At 44.8% G+C, this 19,013-nt stretch overlaps 7 protein-coding genes across 7 annotated transcripts in view; 3 read left to right on the top strand and 4 right to left on the bottom strand.

The window, feature by feature from the left end:
• Positions 1–325, top strand: part of C922_04549 (hypothetical protein) — a gene marked incomplete at both ends in the record, with an annotated part of 2,083 nt that extends 1,758 nt beyond the window's left edge. The window contains one exon of the mRNA XM_008820132.1: positions 3–325. Within this exon, the coding sequence (XP_008818354.1) occupies positions 3–325 (323 nt within the window). The remainder of the gene's footprint in view (positions 1–2) is intronic.
• Positions 326–841: 516 nt separating this feature from the next.
• Positions 842–2,593, bottom strand: C922_04548 (hypothetical protein; the record flags this gene model as incomplete). Its single annotated transcript, XM_008820131.1, has 1 exon — positions 842–2,593. One exon carries the CDS (start codon positions 2,591–2,593, stop codon positions 842–844), a length of 1,752 nt encoding a protein of 583 aa, XP_008818353.1.
• A 930-nt stretch (positions 2,594–3,523) lies between these two features.
• On the bottom strand, positions 3,524–6,604 carry C922_04547 (hypothetical protein; the record flags this gene model as incomplete). Its single annotated transcript, XM_008820130.1, has 1 exon — positions 3,524–6,604. One exon carries the CDS (start codon positions 6,602–6,604, stop codon positions 3,524–3,526), a length of 3,081 nt encoding a protein of 1,026 aa, XP_008818352.1.
• Positions 6,605–9,487: 2,883 nt separating this feature from the next.
• Positions 9,488–10,006, top strand: C922_04546 (hypothetical protein; the record flags this gene model as incomplete). The annotated part of the gene is made up of 1 exon (XM_008820129.1): positions 9,488–10,006. One exon carries the CDS (start codon positions 9,488–9,490, stop codon positions 10,004–10,006), a length of 519 nt encoding a protein of 172 aa, XP_008818351.1.
• Positions 10,007–10,285: 279 nt separating this feature from the next.
• Positions 10,286–10,480, bottom strand: C922_04545 (hypothetical protein; the record flags this gene model as incomplete). The annotated part of the gene is made up of 1 exon (XM_008820128.1): positions 10,286–10,480. One exon carries the CDS (start codon positions 10,478–10,480, stop codon positions 10,286–10,288), a length of 195 nt encoding a protein of 64 aa, XP_008818350.1.
• Positions 10,481–10,943: 463 nt separating this feature from the next.
• Positions 10,944–13,052, top strand: C922_04544 (hypothetical protein; the record flags this gene model as incomplete). Its single annotated transcript, XM_008820127.1, has 1 exon — positions 10,944–13,052. One exon carries the CDS (start codon positions 10,944–10,946, stop codon positions 13,050–13,052), a length of 2,109 nt encoding a protein of 702 aa, XP_008818349.1.
• A 372-nt stretch (positions 13,053–13,424) lies between these two features.
• On the bottom strand, positions 13,425–18,224 carry C922_04543 (hypothetical protein; the record flags this gene model as incomplete). The annotated part of the gene is made up of 1 exon (XM_008820126.1): positions 13,425–18,224. One exon carries the CDS (start codon positions 18,222–18,224, stop codon positions 13,425–13,427), a length of 4,800 nt encoding a protein of 1,599 aa, XP_008818348.1.
• Positions 18,225–19,013: the final 789 nt, after the last annotated feature.

Here is a 19,013-nt window from a genome sequence, read left to right as displayed (position 1 = left end):
CGATGAAGGCAGCAGGCATGATGATCGAAGTAGACACGATGATCGAAGCGGGCCTGGTGACCGAAGCAGACACGATGACGGAAGAAGATACGATGGAGGCAGCAGGCATGATGATCGAAGTAGACACGATGATCGAAGCGGGCATGGTGACCGAAGCAGATACGATGAACGAAGTAGATACGATGACGGAAGAAGACACGATGAGCGAAGCAGATACGATGGCCGAAGCAGACATGATGAGCGGAACCGCCAGGGCGGCAACCGGCACGACGACAGCAGCACGCACGAGCGAAAACCGAACTACGACAGTGATAGGCGGCACTAGGTTTGTGATCACGCAGGAGAGCAAGATGAATCAACAAAGCTGCGCAGATGGCGCGGCAATTACAAAGACTGGCATAGCCATGGCGGAGAATTATTTTGAAGCTGAAAAGGGGTTCATCAATCGTGGTGGCAAAAAAAAATGATCATTTTGGCGCCCCATGGTAGCCAGTTATGTACATCGTACGTATGTGAATACGTGTTTTTCTTTTTTTTTTTCCCGTTTTGAATAAAGTGTAACTGAACACGAACGCGTGTTTGAGTGATGTGTGAAATTTTTCCTCCCAATTTTTTCATGACGTTTTATAAAAGTCACGTTTATGTGAGTGTGTGTATATGTAGGCACATATACATGCACGTGTGTGTGTGTGGTGGGGGGTAATGCCGCCTGCCACACAAGTCGCTTACAACTCGCCTTCTTTTTTGAAGTCATAAATATGTTTGTTAATTGTTTCACTTCACCACTTGACCACACAGTCATTTATTTTACCATGCCGCTTCGCCGGTCGGGCACCCCCGGTCAATCGTGAAGCACCTTCTTAAGCTCGCCAGAAGTCATAGTGACAATTTTGTTGTTTTCGAGAAGGCTTATTTGCTTTTTGAGGATTACTATCAAATCTAGCTGTTTTTTGAAGGCATAAATGAGTTCCTTTTTTTCCTTTATCAGTTTGGATAGCTGTTCCTTTTGGCTGTTTTTGTCTGCTATGCTTTTATCGATGGTGGTGGAACTACCAAGGATCATCATTTCTCCCTTGCTCTTCAACACGTTTTTATAATTCTCTATTTCGCTCATGTACTTGTTTATAAGTTCGTCCTTTTTTTTGATTATAACATTCTGTTCTTCCATTTTTTTCTCCATTTTTATTTTCTCACTCTGCAGTTGCTCAACTTTTAGTTCATTTTGTTGGTCCCTATCCAGTAGCATTTGATTTTCCTCTTCCAGAGTGGCAACTTTTTCATTCAGGAGAGTGGACATTTCGTTTGATTCTTCTATCTGTCTTTTTAAAATGTCAAATTTTTCTTCCAACTCTAATTTGTCACTTCGTAAATTTTCATAACTTTCCTTTAGAGTATCTTTTTCCTTCATCTCATCACAGAGCTTATTATTTATATTGTGCATTTCTTCGTTTAAATTTTGTATGTACGTGTTCAGCTTGTCTTTGTCTTTTTTGTTTTCTTCTACCATGCTGTTCATTTTTTCCTCATGCGTGTGTTGCATTTCTGCGAGTTTCGTTTCGTTCATCTTTATTTCATTCACCATCTGTTCGCAGCATTCGTTCGGTTGGAAACTGTTTCCACCACTGCTATTGTTGGTGGTGATCGTCGTGGCGCCGCGAGGTGTCCGTCCGCCAGGAGTTGTTTGCACCCCAAGGGGCTGGCTGTTACCCTTCTCAGCACTCTTTAATTTCTCACTTATGGGTACCTTTCTCCGGACAATAATTGTTTTTTTTTTCTTTTTCACCTCCTTGGGTGGTTCTGCTAAGGCAGACTCGTCATTTTTGCTGATAATTGAATTGAGGATTTCATTTTCCGAGTCGTCTTCTACCTTATCGCTTTTGTCGCTCCTTCCGTTGGGGTTGCCTGCATGCTCAAATTGAGTTCCACGAATGGAATCATTTGGGTAAGGGTTGCTTCGGTTTGGCTCCCTCTCAGTGGGTTTTTTCTTCTTCAGAATTTTTTTCGCACCATGAGAAGGGGGGGCGTCATCGCCAGCGGGGCTATTATTGTCTTGGTAATCCTTGCCATTGCTGTTACCGTTACCACTGCCAACATCGTCATAGTCGAGGTTCCCCTTCGGACTTTCCTCTCCATTCCCCTCGTCATCTTCCCCAAGGAGGTGATCCCTCTGTGCAGCCTCGTTCGTCTTCCCCGGCCTCACACTAAACTTCGCGGCGGTGTTCCGGACGACATAACCCTTTTTTTCATCCTGCTTCCGCATGGTTGATTCCGCCAGGTTAGCAGCGCTGCCATCGTTTCCTGTGTTACCATAGTTCCCTGTTCTGCCATCATTCCCTATGCTCCCTGCGTTCATCACAGCGGTGGTTCCCCCTTCTTGAGCCTTCTTAAGGACCTTCCTCCTCACTACCTTGTCCCCCGCAGAAGGCGGGGGAACGGTGCCCGTCAGGGTCCTGTCAATTTGTCCATCCGTTTTCTTCCTCACAATTTTTACATTGGCGCTTTTTTTTACGAGATTGTTATTCGCGTCCATCTTATCGACGCTCTTACTTTCTAGCCTAAGCAGACCGTTGCTTTTTAAGTTCCTCACAGACATGATGAGAAGACATGTTTCGATGGGGGGCTATACAAAAAAAAAAAAAAAGAAAAGAAAAAGTATTCCTTCTTCGCCAGTTGATCGAACTTTCTGTAAAAATTTATTTCGGCACTTGGAACGGATCGTTATTGAGGCCCTCTAATTAAGCCTCTAATTCGTCATCCTCGCTTCACATCGCATAGGACTAAAATCCCAGCTCTTCGTTCATGCGTAAATGTGTGGAGGATTATCAAAATGGGCGAAAGGATATTAGCAAATGAGTGTACGGGAGAAATTGCGCGGGCATGTAGACTAGGGGCGATGGGGACCTCTCCATTTCTCCATGTCTAGGTGCGTAAAAATGGCTTCTACGTTATATATATGGGGTACACCTTTCTTGTGAAAACAGTGCGAATGGAATGACTCGTCAATTTTGCACATAGGGGTGAAGTCATCACGTGCGCGAAAAAAAAAAATAAAATAATTAACCATCAAAGATGTAAAGAAGCAATCAAACAGACAATCAAACAGACGGACAAACAAACAAACAAAGGCATAGATGAATGGGCACATCGGCATAACGGTGAATCGGTTAAGCGGAGAGAGAGACAAAAAAAAAAAAAAGAAAAAAAAAAAAAGGAATGAATGAACCAAGGGTAAAGAGATGGACGTATTGCAGGATATGCGCAAACGTCGCCAATTGCTTGCCTTGTAGAAAAACCTCAACGGGATTGCTTCCAAGGAGAGAGGCGTACATACACCTTCGCCCATCCCGCACCGGTTCACTTTATTAAACTGTGGAATAAACAGAAGAGGAATTCTACTAATGGATAACCCTCCCCCCACACACAAACTTCTCCCCCTGTCGGCAGTCATCTCCTGTCGGCACAAAACACGTGACCACCTGGTGACACATCCAGGCATCCCTGTGGTCTGGGTCCACCAAACCACTTATCCATTCAGATCCTCCTCCTCACTATTGTCCGACACATAGTGGTAGTACCTCTTTAGTACTCTTTTTCTGTTCCTTAAGGTGAGCAATTTTTTCTTTTTAAAAATGTTTTTCTCCCTCGTTATGTCCCTATAAATATGTCGAACTTCTTTTTCCAACACATGGTGGTCTACCGTTTCACTTAAATTGCAGATGGCTTTGTACTTGTCTAGCATCCTTTCGAAGGTGCGACTCTCCTCCAGTTTTAACTTTTCCAGTCGGTTCAGTGGATCTTTTCTGTGTGTACTAATGCGTGGGAAGGAATCTCTTGTGTTTTCTTCCTCTCCATTGGGCACAACATCTGCAACGACTTCCGCTCCGTCGCCATGGTTGTCACTACTGTCGGAGTTTTCCTCCGATGGACTACTTTTCTCTTCATCACTTAGGAGGGGAGTCTCCGCTCCGCGAGCGCCGCCGCTTGCACCCGTTCCGCTGCCTCCTCCTCGGTCTTCCCATTCCTCATCATTCTGCGAGGTGTGTTCTTCCTCTTGGTCACTCCCCCCTTCGTCACTCCACATATGATTGTCCTCCTCATCTTCGCCGTGCGCGCTTATTCTCTCCAACTGGTGCATCATCTGACTAAAGGCGGCACTTGATTCGCCCTCTTCTGACTGCTCCGATTCCTCGGAAAATGGGAAGGCTTCCTCTTGGTTGGATTCTTCGACGGGGGGGGCTATCACGTCGTCCCCCTCGCCGTTAACAACGTCACCCGTCTCACCCTTATCCGCTTCGTCCTCCTTACGGTTAACCACGTCGTCCCCCTCACGGTAGACCATGGCTACCGGCACACTTGCCACGTCCTCAGCAAGGGGGGGAGTCACCACACTGTCTGCCCCTTTGTCACGATTGAGGCCCGCCTGAACGTGGCGTATTTCCCACCTGAGCAACTTCCTTTCTTGGCGAAATAATCTGCGCTTCAATTCTTCTTTCTGTTCCTTCATCCGAAGGTGGTCCTTCCTTAACAGGTTCATGTCCCCCTTTGCCCCTTCCAGCTGCTTCAAAATGACGTCTTCCGTTTGGTCCAATTTCTCCAACTCGTTAATCGTGTTCTTAATTTCACTTAGCATTTTATTCTTCAGAAGGATTTTCTTTTTGTTCTTCAGGTTCTCCTTCTTAATGTTTATATTATCCATTTCGCAATTGAACTGGCTGATGTCGATGGTGAGTTGTTTTTTTTTTCCCTTAATGCTATTCATATTTTTTTCCACGTCGAAAATGTTTTTTTTTAACAGGAATATTTTTTTCAGCAAATTGGAGGCATCCAAATGGTGGCTCGGTTCTTCCTGTCCTTTCGTCGATGTAGCATTAGTGATGTGTGTATGTTCGTCACGCGCGGGGGAAGTGTCCTTTCCATCTGTCGTTTCGAAATGATTTCCCACGAAGGATTTCCTCGTTGGATTATCTTCACACACGTGTTTGCCCTCCTCATCCGAGCTGTACAAATTTCGAACGACATTTTTTAGATCGCAAAGTAATCGGTTTGTTTGGGACTTCTTCTGACAGGAGCTTTGGTAAGCTTCCTTCAAATGGGCTATGGCTTCTTTCCTTTTTTCCTTTTCATCCGCTACGAATTTTTTCTTTTCTTCCATAAGGGAGGTGGTGTTTTTGATAAAATTGATGGAGGTATTTAAATCTGACTGCTTCTGTAGGAGCGTCTTCATGTCCGTTTCTCTCTCTTTCTCTAATTTTTTTTTGTTCCTTATGGCGTCTTCCTTTTGCGATTTTTTAATGGTAATAATTTCTTCAAGCTCTTTTATGTTTCGATCAAGGGTGTCAATTTCTTCGTTAATTTTGTGTAACTGCTTTTCGTATGTGGAGGATATGACTTGCACAGATTTGTTTAGCTCCTCTTTGGATTCTTCTACATTACGTTCTTTCTCTTTTATGTTTTCCTCCTCAGCTTTTATGTTCTCCTCCTTTTGTGTGATCTTCCTCTTCCATATGCACAGTTCATTTTTTTTTTCTTCAAAAAATTTTCTTTTTTTTTTTTTTTCTTCTTTTCTATTTGTGCATATGTTACGAATAATCAATCGAAGAACATTTTTCACGTAGCTCTTCAAAAAGACGTTACAACAGTGTATTTGTTTTTTTTTCCTAAATAAATCGGTAATGTAATTTTCGATGCTCGTTAACTCCAAATTGTATGTGAATATTTCCTTTTGCATTTCGTGGGCTGCGTCTAGCTTTTCATTTATTATGAGGACTTTTTCCTCCTCTTTACATTTCTTTCTTTTTTTCCTTATCTTATGGACTTTACCCAGAAATTTGTGAATCAACAAATCGCAGTTGTATTCTTCCTTCAAGTTTAGGAGGACTCTATTTGCATACGCCTCGTATGTAAAATAATACATAACAACTAGCACATTTTGGTGGATTTTATTTTGGGCCAGTTCGTCCAAAATTTTCTTCACCTTATTCTTATTCCATTGCTTTGTATTCATCATGAAAAAATCGCGCATGTGGGTTAAGAGGTCATTCAACGGGTTTAATCTCTGCTGAGGAGAGTTCTCTATGTGACGCTTTCCCTCATCTGGGGATAAGGCACCATCGCTTCGCTTTGTTACTTCCCTTTCGGAGCATTCCAGATACCCTTCATATGGTTCACTTGAGTATTCATTTCGGGAGTTACTCCAGTTCGGGTGACTACAGCTGCTGCGTTTCGCTCCGTTCAGTGACTCGTTGCTGTTAATTACTCGTTCGTAGCTCCCACACGGGGGGGCATTTCCACATTGTCCAATTTTGTAAAAACCGCTTGAACGTTGGAAACTCCCCTCTTCGTCCTTATCCCCGTGCAGGGGTAATGTAACCGCTTCGTCTCCTCGGAGATGATTCCCGCCTTTATCAGTAGTCGCCACGCTGCTGCAGTAGCTGGGCGCCAGGTCCTCCAAATCCAGGTACGCGTCCCCCCTCTTCAAGCTCAGCGTGCTGCTTCCCCTCGTCAATTGCGCCTCTTGCGCAGCGCTACCCTTACCCGCATTGGGATTCTTCCCCTTGGCGCTTCGCTCGGAAGACTTTATCAGCATCCCTTTGAACATGGACATGGTTGTGACAGCCGGGAGGGGGTAGCTCCGATGGGGGTAGCCCAAATGGGGGACACTCACAGGGAAGCAAACTGTACGTTATAGCAGTTCCTATTTGGCTTCACATCACAGTCATGGCGGAACGAACAACAGTTGGGTTATCTTACTTTGCTGATCCCCCTGGCATGCCAAACAGAGCGGGGGACCACAGGTATGGAGGCAAACTGTGGGAAGGCTCTCCTTATTTGTTTTGTCCTTAGGGGACCAAAAAAAGAGAAGTGAACGGTAAAGGGTATAAAAAGAGGTGGGCAAAAAAATGCAGCAAAAAATGGAAGCAAAATGGTGGTAAAAAATAAAACCACTTGGAGAAAAAACGCGCTGAATTGATGTTTTCACGAAATGAGGCCAGAAAACGCCCCTTCAAGGCTAAAAAAAAAAAATCGAAACAACCCTATCACCCCGCGATGGCGCGCCTTTTTCTCTCAGCAAGCGTCCTCACTGGAAGGACAAACATTCATGCACCATTTTTATTTCATTTTTGCGAAAAATTGTGATTAATCACTGTAATCGTTGTTTTTTTTTTTATATACCCTCCTGGCCTTTCCCCACAAATGACGCTCAAAAATATTCAACTGGAGGAGTTTATATTATACATCCCATGTTGGTATCAACGGCGAAACGAAAGGAGTGAACCCGAATGATGAACGAAAAAGGGAAGGAGCTTAACCCCATGGGGCGTGAACCTCAACAGGGTGAACTTTCTTTTAGTTCGAGGCGCTAGCACGGGGTTCGTAGGCTTCACAATTTCAGCCCAGTTTCCATGTACCCTTAATTTTGTTTCCCATTTGACATTAATGGAGAATAGTCTCTCGACAGGAAAGAGATATAGCTAAACAGATTGCTGGCACCCCAGTTTGAAGTAGCATCTCGCTTATGCACCAGTTACCTTAACACGGCCCATACTTTGTTTTTGATTCTCCACAAAGAGGGGAAGTGTATAAACATGTGCTTCGTAACAAGGTGCCGCCCATGCGACGTTGTTTATCATAGAGGGTGAGACCCCCTCAGCTGGGATACCTACCACAACCTGTACGCAAAGGTGTAACCCGTACAGTACTCATAATTTTCCATGGCATAAAGCAAAAGCGGTAAGGAGTGGAAAAAGGTGGGAAGCCACGTTTGTAGCCTTCCTCATCGAGAAGGATGACCGGCCATCCACTGCTGCTGAAGAAGAAATCTTCTCACTCTTCAATACTCGGCACGCACGTGGCCCAATTTCACCACGGAGCACACACGCAGTGGTAAAAGAGAATAGCATCAACTATCTCTCATGAGATAAATCAGAAAGAAAAAGGCGTAACTCCTTAGGGGGGTACGCAAAAAAAAAAAGAAAAAACTGTTTTTTTTTTTTAACCGTTTTCACCCTGTGCATGTGCATTTATCCCTATGGGAGGTTGCTCCAATTCAATTGTGTTGCGCTTATACCTGGTGTACCTTAAGCTTGGCCATTCCTTCCCTCTACAACGGTTAAGAGCATCACTGAGCGACCTATTTTTTTACCTGAACGGGTTAGGTAAAAACGAGTGGGACAAATTTACACACAAAAATGGGAAGAAACTAAGTGTACAGGAAGCAAAGTGTGCCATTCCTGTACGCGTTGCTCCTCCGCTCTTCTACCGCTTCCACACTGAGGTTTACAAGAGAAATGCGCTTTCCCATGTGTGGCCCAAGATCAAACAAAATAGGTTTGAGTTAGTCCCATTTTCTAATTATTTTCTTTTTTTACAAGTTTAAAAAAAAAAAGAAAAATGTAAGCATAGTCAGATTGGTCGGAAGGTTGCAATCCGACACTGCGCATCAGTCCGCTTCCATTTTTTTTAAATAAATCGAAGGCCGAAAAATCTAGCCAACTGTCTGCCTATGTGCGTGTATATACAGCTTCCTTTTTTTCGTAAATGCAATTTTGGCACACTAGGTTTATTGTTCTCTCTCGACAGTTGCAGATCGACAGTTTATTTTATTTTTTTTAAAGAGTAATAGAAGCCAGGTTTTTACAACTTTTTTTTTTTTTTGCGAAATTTAATAAAAAAAAAAAAATGCAGCAAGGAGTTACCCGTTTGAAGGCCCCATCAAATGGTTCCTCTCTTAAAATGACAACTGGGTAAAGCATAAAAACGGATTCCCTCGAGGAAGTTACAAGAGGAAAACGCGAAAGAATTTTCTTAAGCACACATGAGAAACCATCACGCGTGACATTCCTGATGTAGAGGGCAGCGTTGTTACCCTTTTCCATTTTTATATCTGCCTGCACCTGCTAACCAACCCCTGTTGCGAAAAAAAAAAAAAATTGGAGGCCAACTTCTTTCCGTGGTGACGAATACTAGCACGGCGATTAGCACATATGTGCTTGCGTAACATATACATGCTGTGATCGCAACTTGTTTTTATTTTGCTTCCCTTAAACGTTTGATTTAAGTTTTTGAATTTAACTTCCATTTTGACGTCGATTTTTATTTTGTTTTTTAAGCAGTCGTAAGATTTCGCCTTAAATTGAACCCTTCCTTTTTAAGCTTTCCGCTCCGTAGCCACATGTCACGTACATGCCTGCCACCTATACGTAGATGTTTGCCCATTTTAGAATTTTTGTCCGTATGAACTTCGCCTCACCAAGGCAGTAGGTTTTTTTTCTTCACTCCTAGGTAATTAGCCTTTCTGTGAAGTACCTCTCGCAGGCATGCGTGAGATGGTGTTTTCTCCTTTTATGATCCCCGCTTTAAAAGAAGCCTCCAATACATAGCAACCGCGACAGTAGCCGTAGCGGGAACCTTAGCTGCAGCGCGCCATCTGAAACCTCCGGAGAAGAAACCAAACCTTTCCCCTCTTCCTCTGTGTACACGAAGAAAGATGAAGGAGTATGAAAATTTCGAAATCCTGAAGAAAAAATTCAGCCCCCTGCTTTTTATTTTTCGAAAGGATGAAGAGAACGAATTGAAGAAGTACACGAAGAAATACACCCTGGTCAATGTAATAAAAAACTACAACGGACAGGCTCCCAAGGAATATGCTGCCACGGTGGAAAGCAGATCCAATCTGTACACGAAGAACAAATTAATGAGTTACTTTGATAGACCTATTGGTGTTTTCAGCAAATTTTATGATAACGCTGTTCTATCGGAAACGGGCCAATTTTTCAGGGCAAATAGTATGAGCATGACTAGGGGACTCCATTACAGGCATAACAGCGTGTTGAATAGGACCCTCCTGAATTCAAAATACTTCCCTAACATTTTAAATAACAATATCGTTCGCATGACGAAGGATGAAGAATCTGATTTTGATGACCTGGAGAAAGAGTACGTCGTGGTGAACAAGGTGTACACTTACGTGCGCGAATTCGACAGCATGTACATCTACATTTTCTAGAGGCTATTGTCACTCTTGGTAGATGTTAGTGCGCACATGAAAAAATACTCATATGTATGCACATGTGAGTTTTCCTTTTTTTTTTTTTTTCCCGCCCCAAGAAAGGTTTGATTTACCGTGCCTGGCTTAACCGCTTGTCTGGTCACGGCGCCCACCCCCTTTTTTTTTGTTCTTTTTTGTTTTTTTTTTTATCATCCCATTTGGCTACTCTATTTTCAGCATCGTTATGCGCATTTTGCTGCACGTTTGAGAGCGCCCGATTTGTTCTTCTTCGCGGCGCTACGCATTTTGCTGCCATTTGTCAATAATATTATTTCCCTGGCCTGTACCTTTTTCCGTTTTTTTTGTAATCCCAAGTCTCTTCTTTTTTTGTTTTAATCCCAAACTTCTGATTTTTCTCGTAATTTTACCCCTTTTCATTTCCCCAATTTTGTGTTGGTAAAACTTCTTAAGACTGCAAAGGTTCGATGGCATTGTGTGGATTCGCAATGGTGAAAATTCTCGCACAGTAGTGGTCATAAAAAGTAGAAAAAATAAAACAAAATAAAGGAGGATAAAACAAAATAAAACATTCTCGTGTGATGCCACCCCGAAGGAGAAGCTCCTCTAATACACACCAACTGGCTGGCAGCATTGCTTCTCCATTTTGCTGCCGTTGCAAGAGCAACGCCATTTGCGCTGAAGTCTCGGGTGGGGAGTCAATAAAATATGCGCCTGCCGAGGCAGCGAAGTAGACGAGGATAACTCCTGCAGAGTAACTCCCAACAGAAGAAGCGACGTCGGGAGGAGTCACGCTAAGGAGGCACTCTGGGGAGAGGATCACTTTGGGGGGGGACACTCTTGCTTTTATGCCTACCGATTTGGAGTCTCCCCATAGCGTCGCACACAAAACCCCAAATATATCCATACACCTGGTAGAGCATCCCGCTGAGGCACCATGAAAAATTTAAGAGGAGCCATCTGGGAAGAAATCCTCTACAATGAAATGCGCGAGGAGGAGAGGAAGTGCCTGCAGCATATGATGTTAAACGATATATGTGGGGATGCAGAATCAAGTCAAGATGATGCACGCAACAGAGGAGAAGTCAACCCAAATGACTTCATCTTTACAAATACACACAGTAACATTTTTGAGAGTTATTCAGACCATGAGACGTATAACGAGGTCATAGAGTTGCTCAGGAAGACAGATGTAGTGGACAATGTGGGGAGTAAACTTGAGGGGAATCCCAACTTCGTTAGCGGAGTGGAGGCGGTGGACATAAAGGACTTCATGAACTTCGACCCAGTGTTTGTTAAGGTGTACCACGAGAGGGGCGCAACGCATGGGGGATACACTACAGGGGAAGCCACGGTAGAGGAGAAGAAAAAGGAAGAAGAAAAAGAAGAAGAAAAACCCGACAGAGAGACCTGCCCTGTGGAGGGAGCAGAACAGAGGAAGCTCTCGAAGGAGAAGGACGCCCGGGCGAGCGACGACTTCAGCGACGACGATATTTACACCCCCAAGGCGCTGAAGAGGAAAAGGGAAGAGGGGGAGAAAGAGAAACGGAAAATTAAAAACCAGGGAGGTAGCCAAAGTGGTCATCAAAACCGAAGCGGCAACCAAAGCCGTTTACGAAACGACTCCACAGGGGATACCAGCCAGGAAAGCTCCACCCGTTCGGTGAGGAAAATTAAGCATAAGAGGAGAACCCACGTGTCTGACAGCTCTGATGGCAACAGTGGCGACAGCTCCGCCTCATCGGTGAGGAGAACCACGCGAAAGGGGAAGAAAAGCGGCATGGCTACCACCAACAGGGAGAAGAAAACAGAGGAGTCCTATTCCTCCATAAAAACAAAACAGAAGGAGGCCTTCTCCAACGCATTCGACATACTGATAAAACGAAAAAACGAAAAGAATGAAGAAGCCATTAAAGCATTCAACGATATCAATTTAAGAAAAAGACGAAATAGAAACATCACGAAGAGTGCAGAAAGCCATAGTAATGAAGAGTCGTCGACAAACGATTACCGAGTAGGAAGTCGAGTAGACCGGACAAATGATAGAAGGGATGAAAGAAGGAGGAGTCATAAAAAAAATATGGATGATTCGAAAGAAGGATGTGAAGACATTCCAGACAAATATCAACACTTGATTGACCAAGGATTAGAAGTCAACATTTTACGCTACGCCCTAAGTATGAAAATGAGTTCCAACGAACACGTAAAAGAATCGGACATCATCGGGCTCTATGACATTAAGAAGATTATAAAAGACAAAATTGTGAATGTCATTTTGAGACCAGATTTATTTACAGGGCTGAATAGAGCTGCAAAAGGGATACTACTTTTTGGCCCCCCAGGCACAGGCAAAACGATGATTGCCAAGTGGGTGGCCTCTCATTGTAAATGCTCTTTCTACAATGTAAGCACGTCATCCCTGTTTAGCAAATACATTGGAGAGACGGAAAAGATCGTAACTTGTCTGTTCAAATGTGCAGAGGAGGACAATCCCTCTATCCTCTTTTTCGACGAAATAGACTCCATCCTAGGTATGCGTAAAAATGACGAAGACGATACTACTATACGGATTAAAAATCAACTGCTACAAATGATTGATGGGATTAACACTAAGAAGGATGTTGTCATTGTGATTATCGGCGCGACCAATCGACCTGACATGATCGATGATGCTGCGCTGAGGAGATTCAATAAGAGAGTCTATATCCCCCTGCCAGATTTAGATGCAAGGAAAGAGCAAATACGTTACATCATCACGAAGCACACCCACTCTGGCTTCCAAATGAGTGAAAATGAGCTGGACTCCATTTCGCATAAGTTGCATAACTGGAATGGAAGCGACATCTACCACCTCTGTACCAAGTGTTACGAATATGTTTATGATGATGCTGTGGAACAGTACAACGGAATTGAGAATATTCCAAACACGTCCATCTTCAGGGCCATCCGATACGACGACTTTATCAAGGCTATGTCCCAGGTGAACACGTCCTACAAGTGCGTCTTCGACTACGACGAGTGGAGTCGGAAGCACGGCTCGCTCTGATGTTTGCTTGCCTCCTCCATGGCTGCCCATCCGCATGAGGAATTTTCCTTCCAGCGAAGGGTCCTTTTTCAACTCCGTTCACATAACCCGTACGGGGCCAATTTCGGTGCACTGCTTCAACCCCACGATGATCCGAACCATTAAATATTTTAAAGTAGACAAAAAAAAAAAATAAAAGCCGTTTGTATTGTGATGCGTCCGATTCGTGCTACCTTGGTTCGGGCGCGCAGGACAAACCGCGGAGGGCAAAAAAAAAGAGGATTACTCATGCGTGTCGAAAATTGTCCACGTGAGTTATGGCGCTCCGCACCGGGGTGAGTGCAAAGCGGAAGCTTGAAAAAAAAAGGCAAACAGGAGCTCTTCTTTTTTCCCTCAGAGGCGATCGAGTGGCGCCCCCTCGATGAAATGTATTTTCTCCTGGCCGTGCAGAAATGCGGTGGAGGTTTTTTTCCTAACGAAGGGGATGTTACTCTCGCTGTCGTGTGAGTAGTCCTTTTCGTTGTCGCATTTGTTCATTTCGGACTGTGGCTCTTTTCTACTCGGGCCGAGCACTTTCTCCTCAATGAAGCTTATGTTTTTTTCGCGTTTCTTTTCCTGCTTATTAACTCGGTCGGTTAGGGTTGGCCAGGTCTGCACCCCGGCGTGTTCGGGATGTTTGGGAGCCGCCTCCTGTTGGGGTGACAACTCTGGCTGAAGAGTTACCCCTCCGTGGTAGGATGGCTCATCCGAATTGGATTCGCTGCTCTCATTTTGGTGAAAGCGCCCCGGAGGTTCATTCATATAATCAACACTGTGATACTTCTTTGAGATGTTACCGTCTTGTCGTTGCATCTCTTGGATGATTTTTACCTTTCGCTCGTTTTGCAATCCTACGTCGGACTTGAATTTGTGGAGAGGCTTCCTGGAGGGGGTTTTCCCCTTGTCTTCTTCATCCGTGTAGTGCTTCCTCCGTGTACCATCGGTGGCGTCCTTCGAACCTCCTTTCTGGTGGTGACTCCCGTCCGAGCTTTCGTGCGAGGAATCCTTTCCCCTAAGAGAGTGTTCAGCCGATTTGTATTTATTCCCCTTTAACTCCTTTGCTACGCCGTAATTGGGGGAGTTATCACCACTGGAGGAGTCGCTGCCTCCCCTGGAGGGTTCCTTCTCACTGTGGTGGCGGCTTCCTCGGCGCAGCAATATGGAGGATGCACTGGTATGCAGCCTTGAGATACGCACCCCGCTGATGCTTCGTCGACTTCTTTGTTGGCTAAATGGGTCTGCAAACTGGCCTGGGTCGACGGTCGAATCGGAATTGTAGCTGTTCTTTTTCGTCGCTTTAGTGTGTGCTCCAGTATGAGCATGATACTGATGCTGCTTTTCCACTTCGGTTTGCTTCTTGATCGGAATAGAAGAGGAGCTCCTCCTTGAACCGAATCCGCTATAATAAGTCTTAATGAAGTAGGTAAAAATCTCCTCCTTCTTTATGCCAAGAATCTCATTGTATATGAGATTATCAATCGATCCATCGTTTATACTCTCAATGTCATTTCTGAGCTGATCAAAATGTTCATACTGCCGTCTACTTATTTTACTATAGATCTGTAGTTTGCTAATTTTTTTCTCGATGATATTGAAGAAAGTGAAGCAGCTGAAGGCGATATTTTCTTTATAAGCTTTCAATAAAATCACATCGATGTTGTGGCAGAGCTGGTTTTTGTACTTCCTCTTTAAGTTGGAATTTCCAATACATAGTGTCTCAAAGCTAAGGAGAAATTCAATCTTGATATCATTTATTAGGGTTAAGAATAGGTTAGGTTTCATGGGAAGTTTATTTTCTATTTTTCTTCTAACATGGAAGAGGAAGTTATCCGTTAAGACTTTATGCAATGTTTTGCATTCATAATTTTCCATTTTTTTTTTCAAATAATTAGGAGGGTAAAACATTCCCCTGTTGATTGTGTAGGTTACCATGTTTAGATACTTATAGACATATATTCCATTATTGGCATACATATTTTCGACATTTTTTCCATTGATGAAGATCTCCTTTTTGATTTTCCTCAGTTGTGTTGCGTAGTCTTCTTTGTTTTTTTCTTTCGGGGGAGGCAAATGGAACAGACTTTTCTTCGGCAGGAACTTTAACAGATACTTTACCTTTTTCTGAACCACTGCATTTTGTACTCCTTCGATTAACTCCTCCAGAAGCTGCTGTGCGCGCCCGCTTTGGTCCTCGTTCGTATGGGGAAGCTTAAGGGGGGTACTTCGTGCTATCTTAGGGGTCACCTTCTTCGACTCCGCTTGTCTGGTGACGGAGTTCCTTTGGATCAATTTGCTAGGCCCCTCTTCTTCGCGCATGTCCGCCGGGCATTCCCTCCCCAGAGTGGTATCCCGCAGCACGAACACGAAATGTGGGACGGTGAAGTTGTCTCCCTCGAAGTTGCCCCCACTGGAGTCTTCCTCGGACTGCTCTTCGCTGTCCGACTGAGGGGTGTTCTCCCGAGGGTGACCGCCGCTTTGGCCCAGACTATTTCGGTCCTCAGTATTTCCGCTGCTATAACCATTGCTTCCATTTCTTCTATCACCATTGCTTTCACCTTTGCTCTCCCTCCCCACGTCCTTTCCCCTCTCCCGCTTCGCGCACTTCTCCCTTCTCCGCTTCACGTGCTCTCGAATCTGTCGCACCACGTCGTAGTAGTGTGCCAACAGGCCGAACGCCTTCGAACAGCTCTCGCTGCTCCCGCTGTTGATGTGAAAGATGACGATGTTTGAAAGATAAAAGGAAAGTGCGACGAGTGTGTTTACTTCGCTGAGGGGGTCCCCGTCCCAACAGCTGCTTCGCCCGACGCGTTTGATTCGATCATCCCGCTTCAGTTTATCATTCCGTTTGATTCTACCATCGCGTGTGTGCCTATCACGGCTTTTATGTCTATCACGGCTTTTATGTCTATCGCCGCTTTTATGTCTATCGCCGCTTTTATGTCTATCGCTGCTTTTATGTCTATCGCTGCTTTTATGTCTACCGTCCCGTTTGTCTCGATCGCCGCCTTTGCTTCTTCCCCCCCGGAGTACCAACTTATCGTAGTCCAAATAAACGTAGTTGATTTTGTTCGGGCTAGCCATCATGTGGGCGTAGACGCAGTTCCTCTGGTCGGGCGTTCCTCCTCCGAAGAAGCCTCGCTCCTGGACGCTGTTTAGGATGTGATTGGAGAAAGTGGATGATCCTGTCTTCACGCCAACGTTGCTTATCACGACTGTGTTTTTATGCTTCATTTGTTTGAAAATTTTCTTCATTTCTTTATTTATTTGGAGGGGTAGATCGCCGAGAGGGCTGTTCAGTCTAGGTAGAACCTCATCGATGGGACTTCCCTCCATGGGCCGCCTTTCCCCCTCCGCGCCATCCTTCATAGCATACACAAACAAGTTGGGCCTCGGAGTGTACACCTCTCCGATATTTTTATATAAATCCATTGCGTCCTCATCACATAGGTTGGAAATCTCGACGTTGGTCTGATATGTGTTGTCTTCTCTTCCATTTAGAGGAGTCACCTCCTCCACGTTGTTCACGCCGTTCGCGTTGTTGGCGATGTTCACATCGACACTGTTGCTGTTCTTACGACACAAATGCGTTCCCTTAACTTTATCCGATATTACCACCTCTGCGAGGTTGCTTTGATTTCCCCCTTCATTGCCACGAGGAATGGCATTTCCATTTTTCCTTTTCGAATTATCCACATCACCATCGTTATCATAATTGTTTGTGTTGAGTATCCCTCCTGCGATGTATGTCCCATTGGTGTCTCTACCTTTGTTGCCATCAGCTGAGCTCCTATGTGGATTTGCCTGGCTAGCTAATAACCCTTTCGGCTCTCCCTTAAAAACTGACTGGTCCATATATCTGCTGTCAAAAATGTGTTTGTAATTTTTTTCGTAGTGATGCAACAAATAGTCGTATATGTCATTTTGGTACACTTCGTTTCGATCGGGTGGGTAGTTGCCCTTCCCCTTTTCCCTTTCCTTTTTGTGCATTTCCTTGGTGGGGTCGTAATGGTTCTTCACTGCATAGTAGATAACTTTTTTATTTTGTTTAGGGTCGTACATTTCGAGTAGATTGTTTTGAGTGCACTCTTCGTTCTGTTCCCCGTCGTTGTCAGGGGGTACCCCCGCTTTTTCCTTTTCCGTCTGCTTTTCCGTCTGCTTTTCCGTCTGATTTTCCGTTTCTTTTCTCTTTGCTTTGATATTTTGAACTTCCGTTGGAATGGTCTCCTCTCCTGGGTGGCCCGTCCCTCCTGCGTTTATTTGGACCTGCTCGCTGGGCTGCATTTGGAGGGGTGAGCCCTCGTTCACCCTGTTGGGGATGGGATCGATACCGCTTGCTGCGTGGCCCATTTGACCGGCCTGCTCGCAGTTGACCGCCGAGAGGTGCCTCTCCTCGGCCCTGTTCGCGCCACTAAAGCTACTCGAGTCGACACTCGTCCCATACGTGTACTGTCCACCATACATTAGAGTGCTACCTTTCGACAGATACGGAGAAGACCCATCTGATGAGTCCACGCTGAGGTCCTTTCTCATTGTTCCGTTAGTAACATGCCCCTTTAGAGGCATCAAATTGTATCTGCCCTTCTCCTCATACACATTCTGATGGTTATACAATTCTTGCACTTTGCTTTGGGAATATAAACTCCGAATTTCGTATTCTTCCATAATTTTCTCAAAGGGAAGGATGCTGGTTAGGTTTTTCTTCTGCTTATAGTCCGCGCTGATGCTGTGCGCCTCTTGGATTTTTTTAACTTTATATTTGTTGGCACTGAAGAGGGCGTCTACCGTGTGCGGCGGGTCCACGTTGCCGCTATCAGTGCGGCTATCGATGCGGCTATCAATGCCACTACCAATGCGGTTATTCATGACGAGTGGTTCGCCGATAGGAATGTCCAACCCCGCGCCGGAATACAGACCCATTCTCCCCTTCATCATGTGTAGTCCACCGACCACGTCCCCCTCCCCTGGATCCATGTAAATATCATTTTGAAAGTTCAGCGAATGGAAAACCTCCATGTTTGGGTTGCTACTTGGGAGGTACTCCCTTTTGCTTCTTTCCAGATTGGGAACACTGTCATACTTGTCCACATCGTACTTATTTATGTAGCCTACTCCGCTTGCACTGTGCACCTCCTTCAAATTCTTTGTGGTGCCCATTTGTTTTGTGCTCAGTGGGGTGCTGCTTCGTAAAGTGAGACGCCCAGCAGGGTGTAGCTGAGGTGGTCAGAAAAGGGGTCAACAGTGTGGTCAGCAATGCGGTTAGAAAAACGGTTAGCAAAGCGGTCTTCGATGTAGTCTTCGACCCATGCCAATTTTTCTCCAACCCTTCGTGCAGTTTCCCCTTCAAAAGGTAGGCACAGGCAGGGTGGAAAGAATCCTCCTCGTGGATGCAAAACGAACTACCTGATGGCACAAGTGAACAACGCAAGGCTGGGAAGTGCCTATGGTGGGTTGCTTACACCTGGGTGATTCACTCTGCAGATAGGGTGAAGCCTTTTCACGGTTTGCAAAATTGGAACAAACAATCGAAAAAAAAACGTGCTCCTTCTTCCATACGCAAAAAAGAAGAAAAAAAAAATTGACAGATTAAAAGGGGAAACAAAACATCATTGCCATTACGCTTTAAAAAGGTGTGTACATATGGCCGCATACAAAAAGGGATATGAACATAATGCATCCATAGAAAAGTGTGCGCACATGCGCGTTTTAATCTAAAGTGAAACAGTTTTATGAGAGGGGGCACAACTGCCCGTTTGGCCACAGGTATGCGTCACTTGAAAATAAAGGAAGAGGGACAAAATCGGAGGGGAAAAATGTTCGCCCGATTGCGTCCCTCAGAGAAAATGCACCTTCCTCCTCTTTTTCGCGACAGGAAATTTAGGTGGTGACAGTATTTCGAGTGGCCACAACAAATTCAGAAGGTTACCAATCGGTCAAAATGGGACC

The sequence above is a fragment of the Plasmodium inui genome (assembly GCF_000524495.1).
Source record: "Plasmodium inui San Antonio 1 unplaced genomic scaffold supercont1.25, whole genome shotgun sequence".
Lineage (NCBI taxonomy): Eukaryota > Apicomplexa > Aconoidasida > Haemosporida > Plasmodiidae > Plasmodium > Plasmodium inui.
Note: the sequence above shows the minus strand (reverse complement) of the source record. Positions and strands in the feature narration are given on the sequence as shown.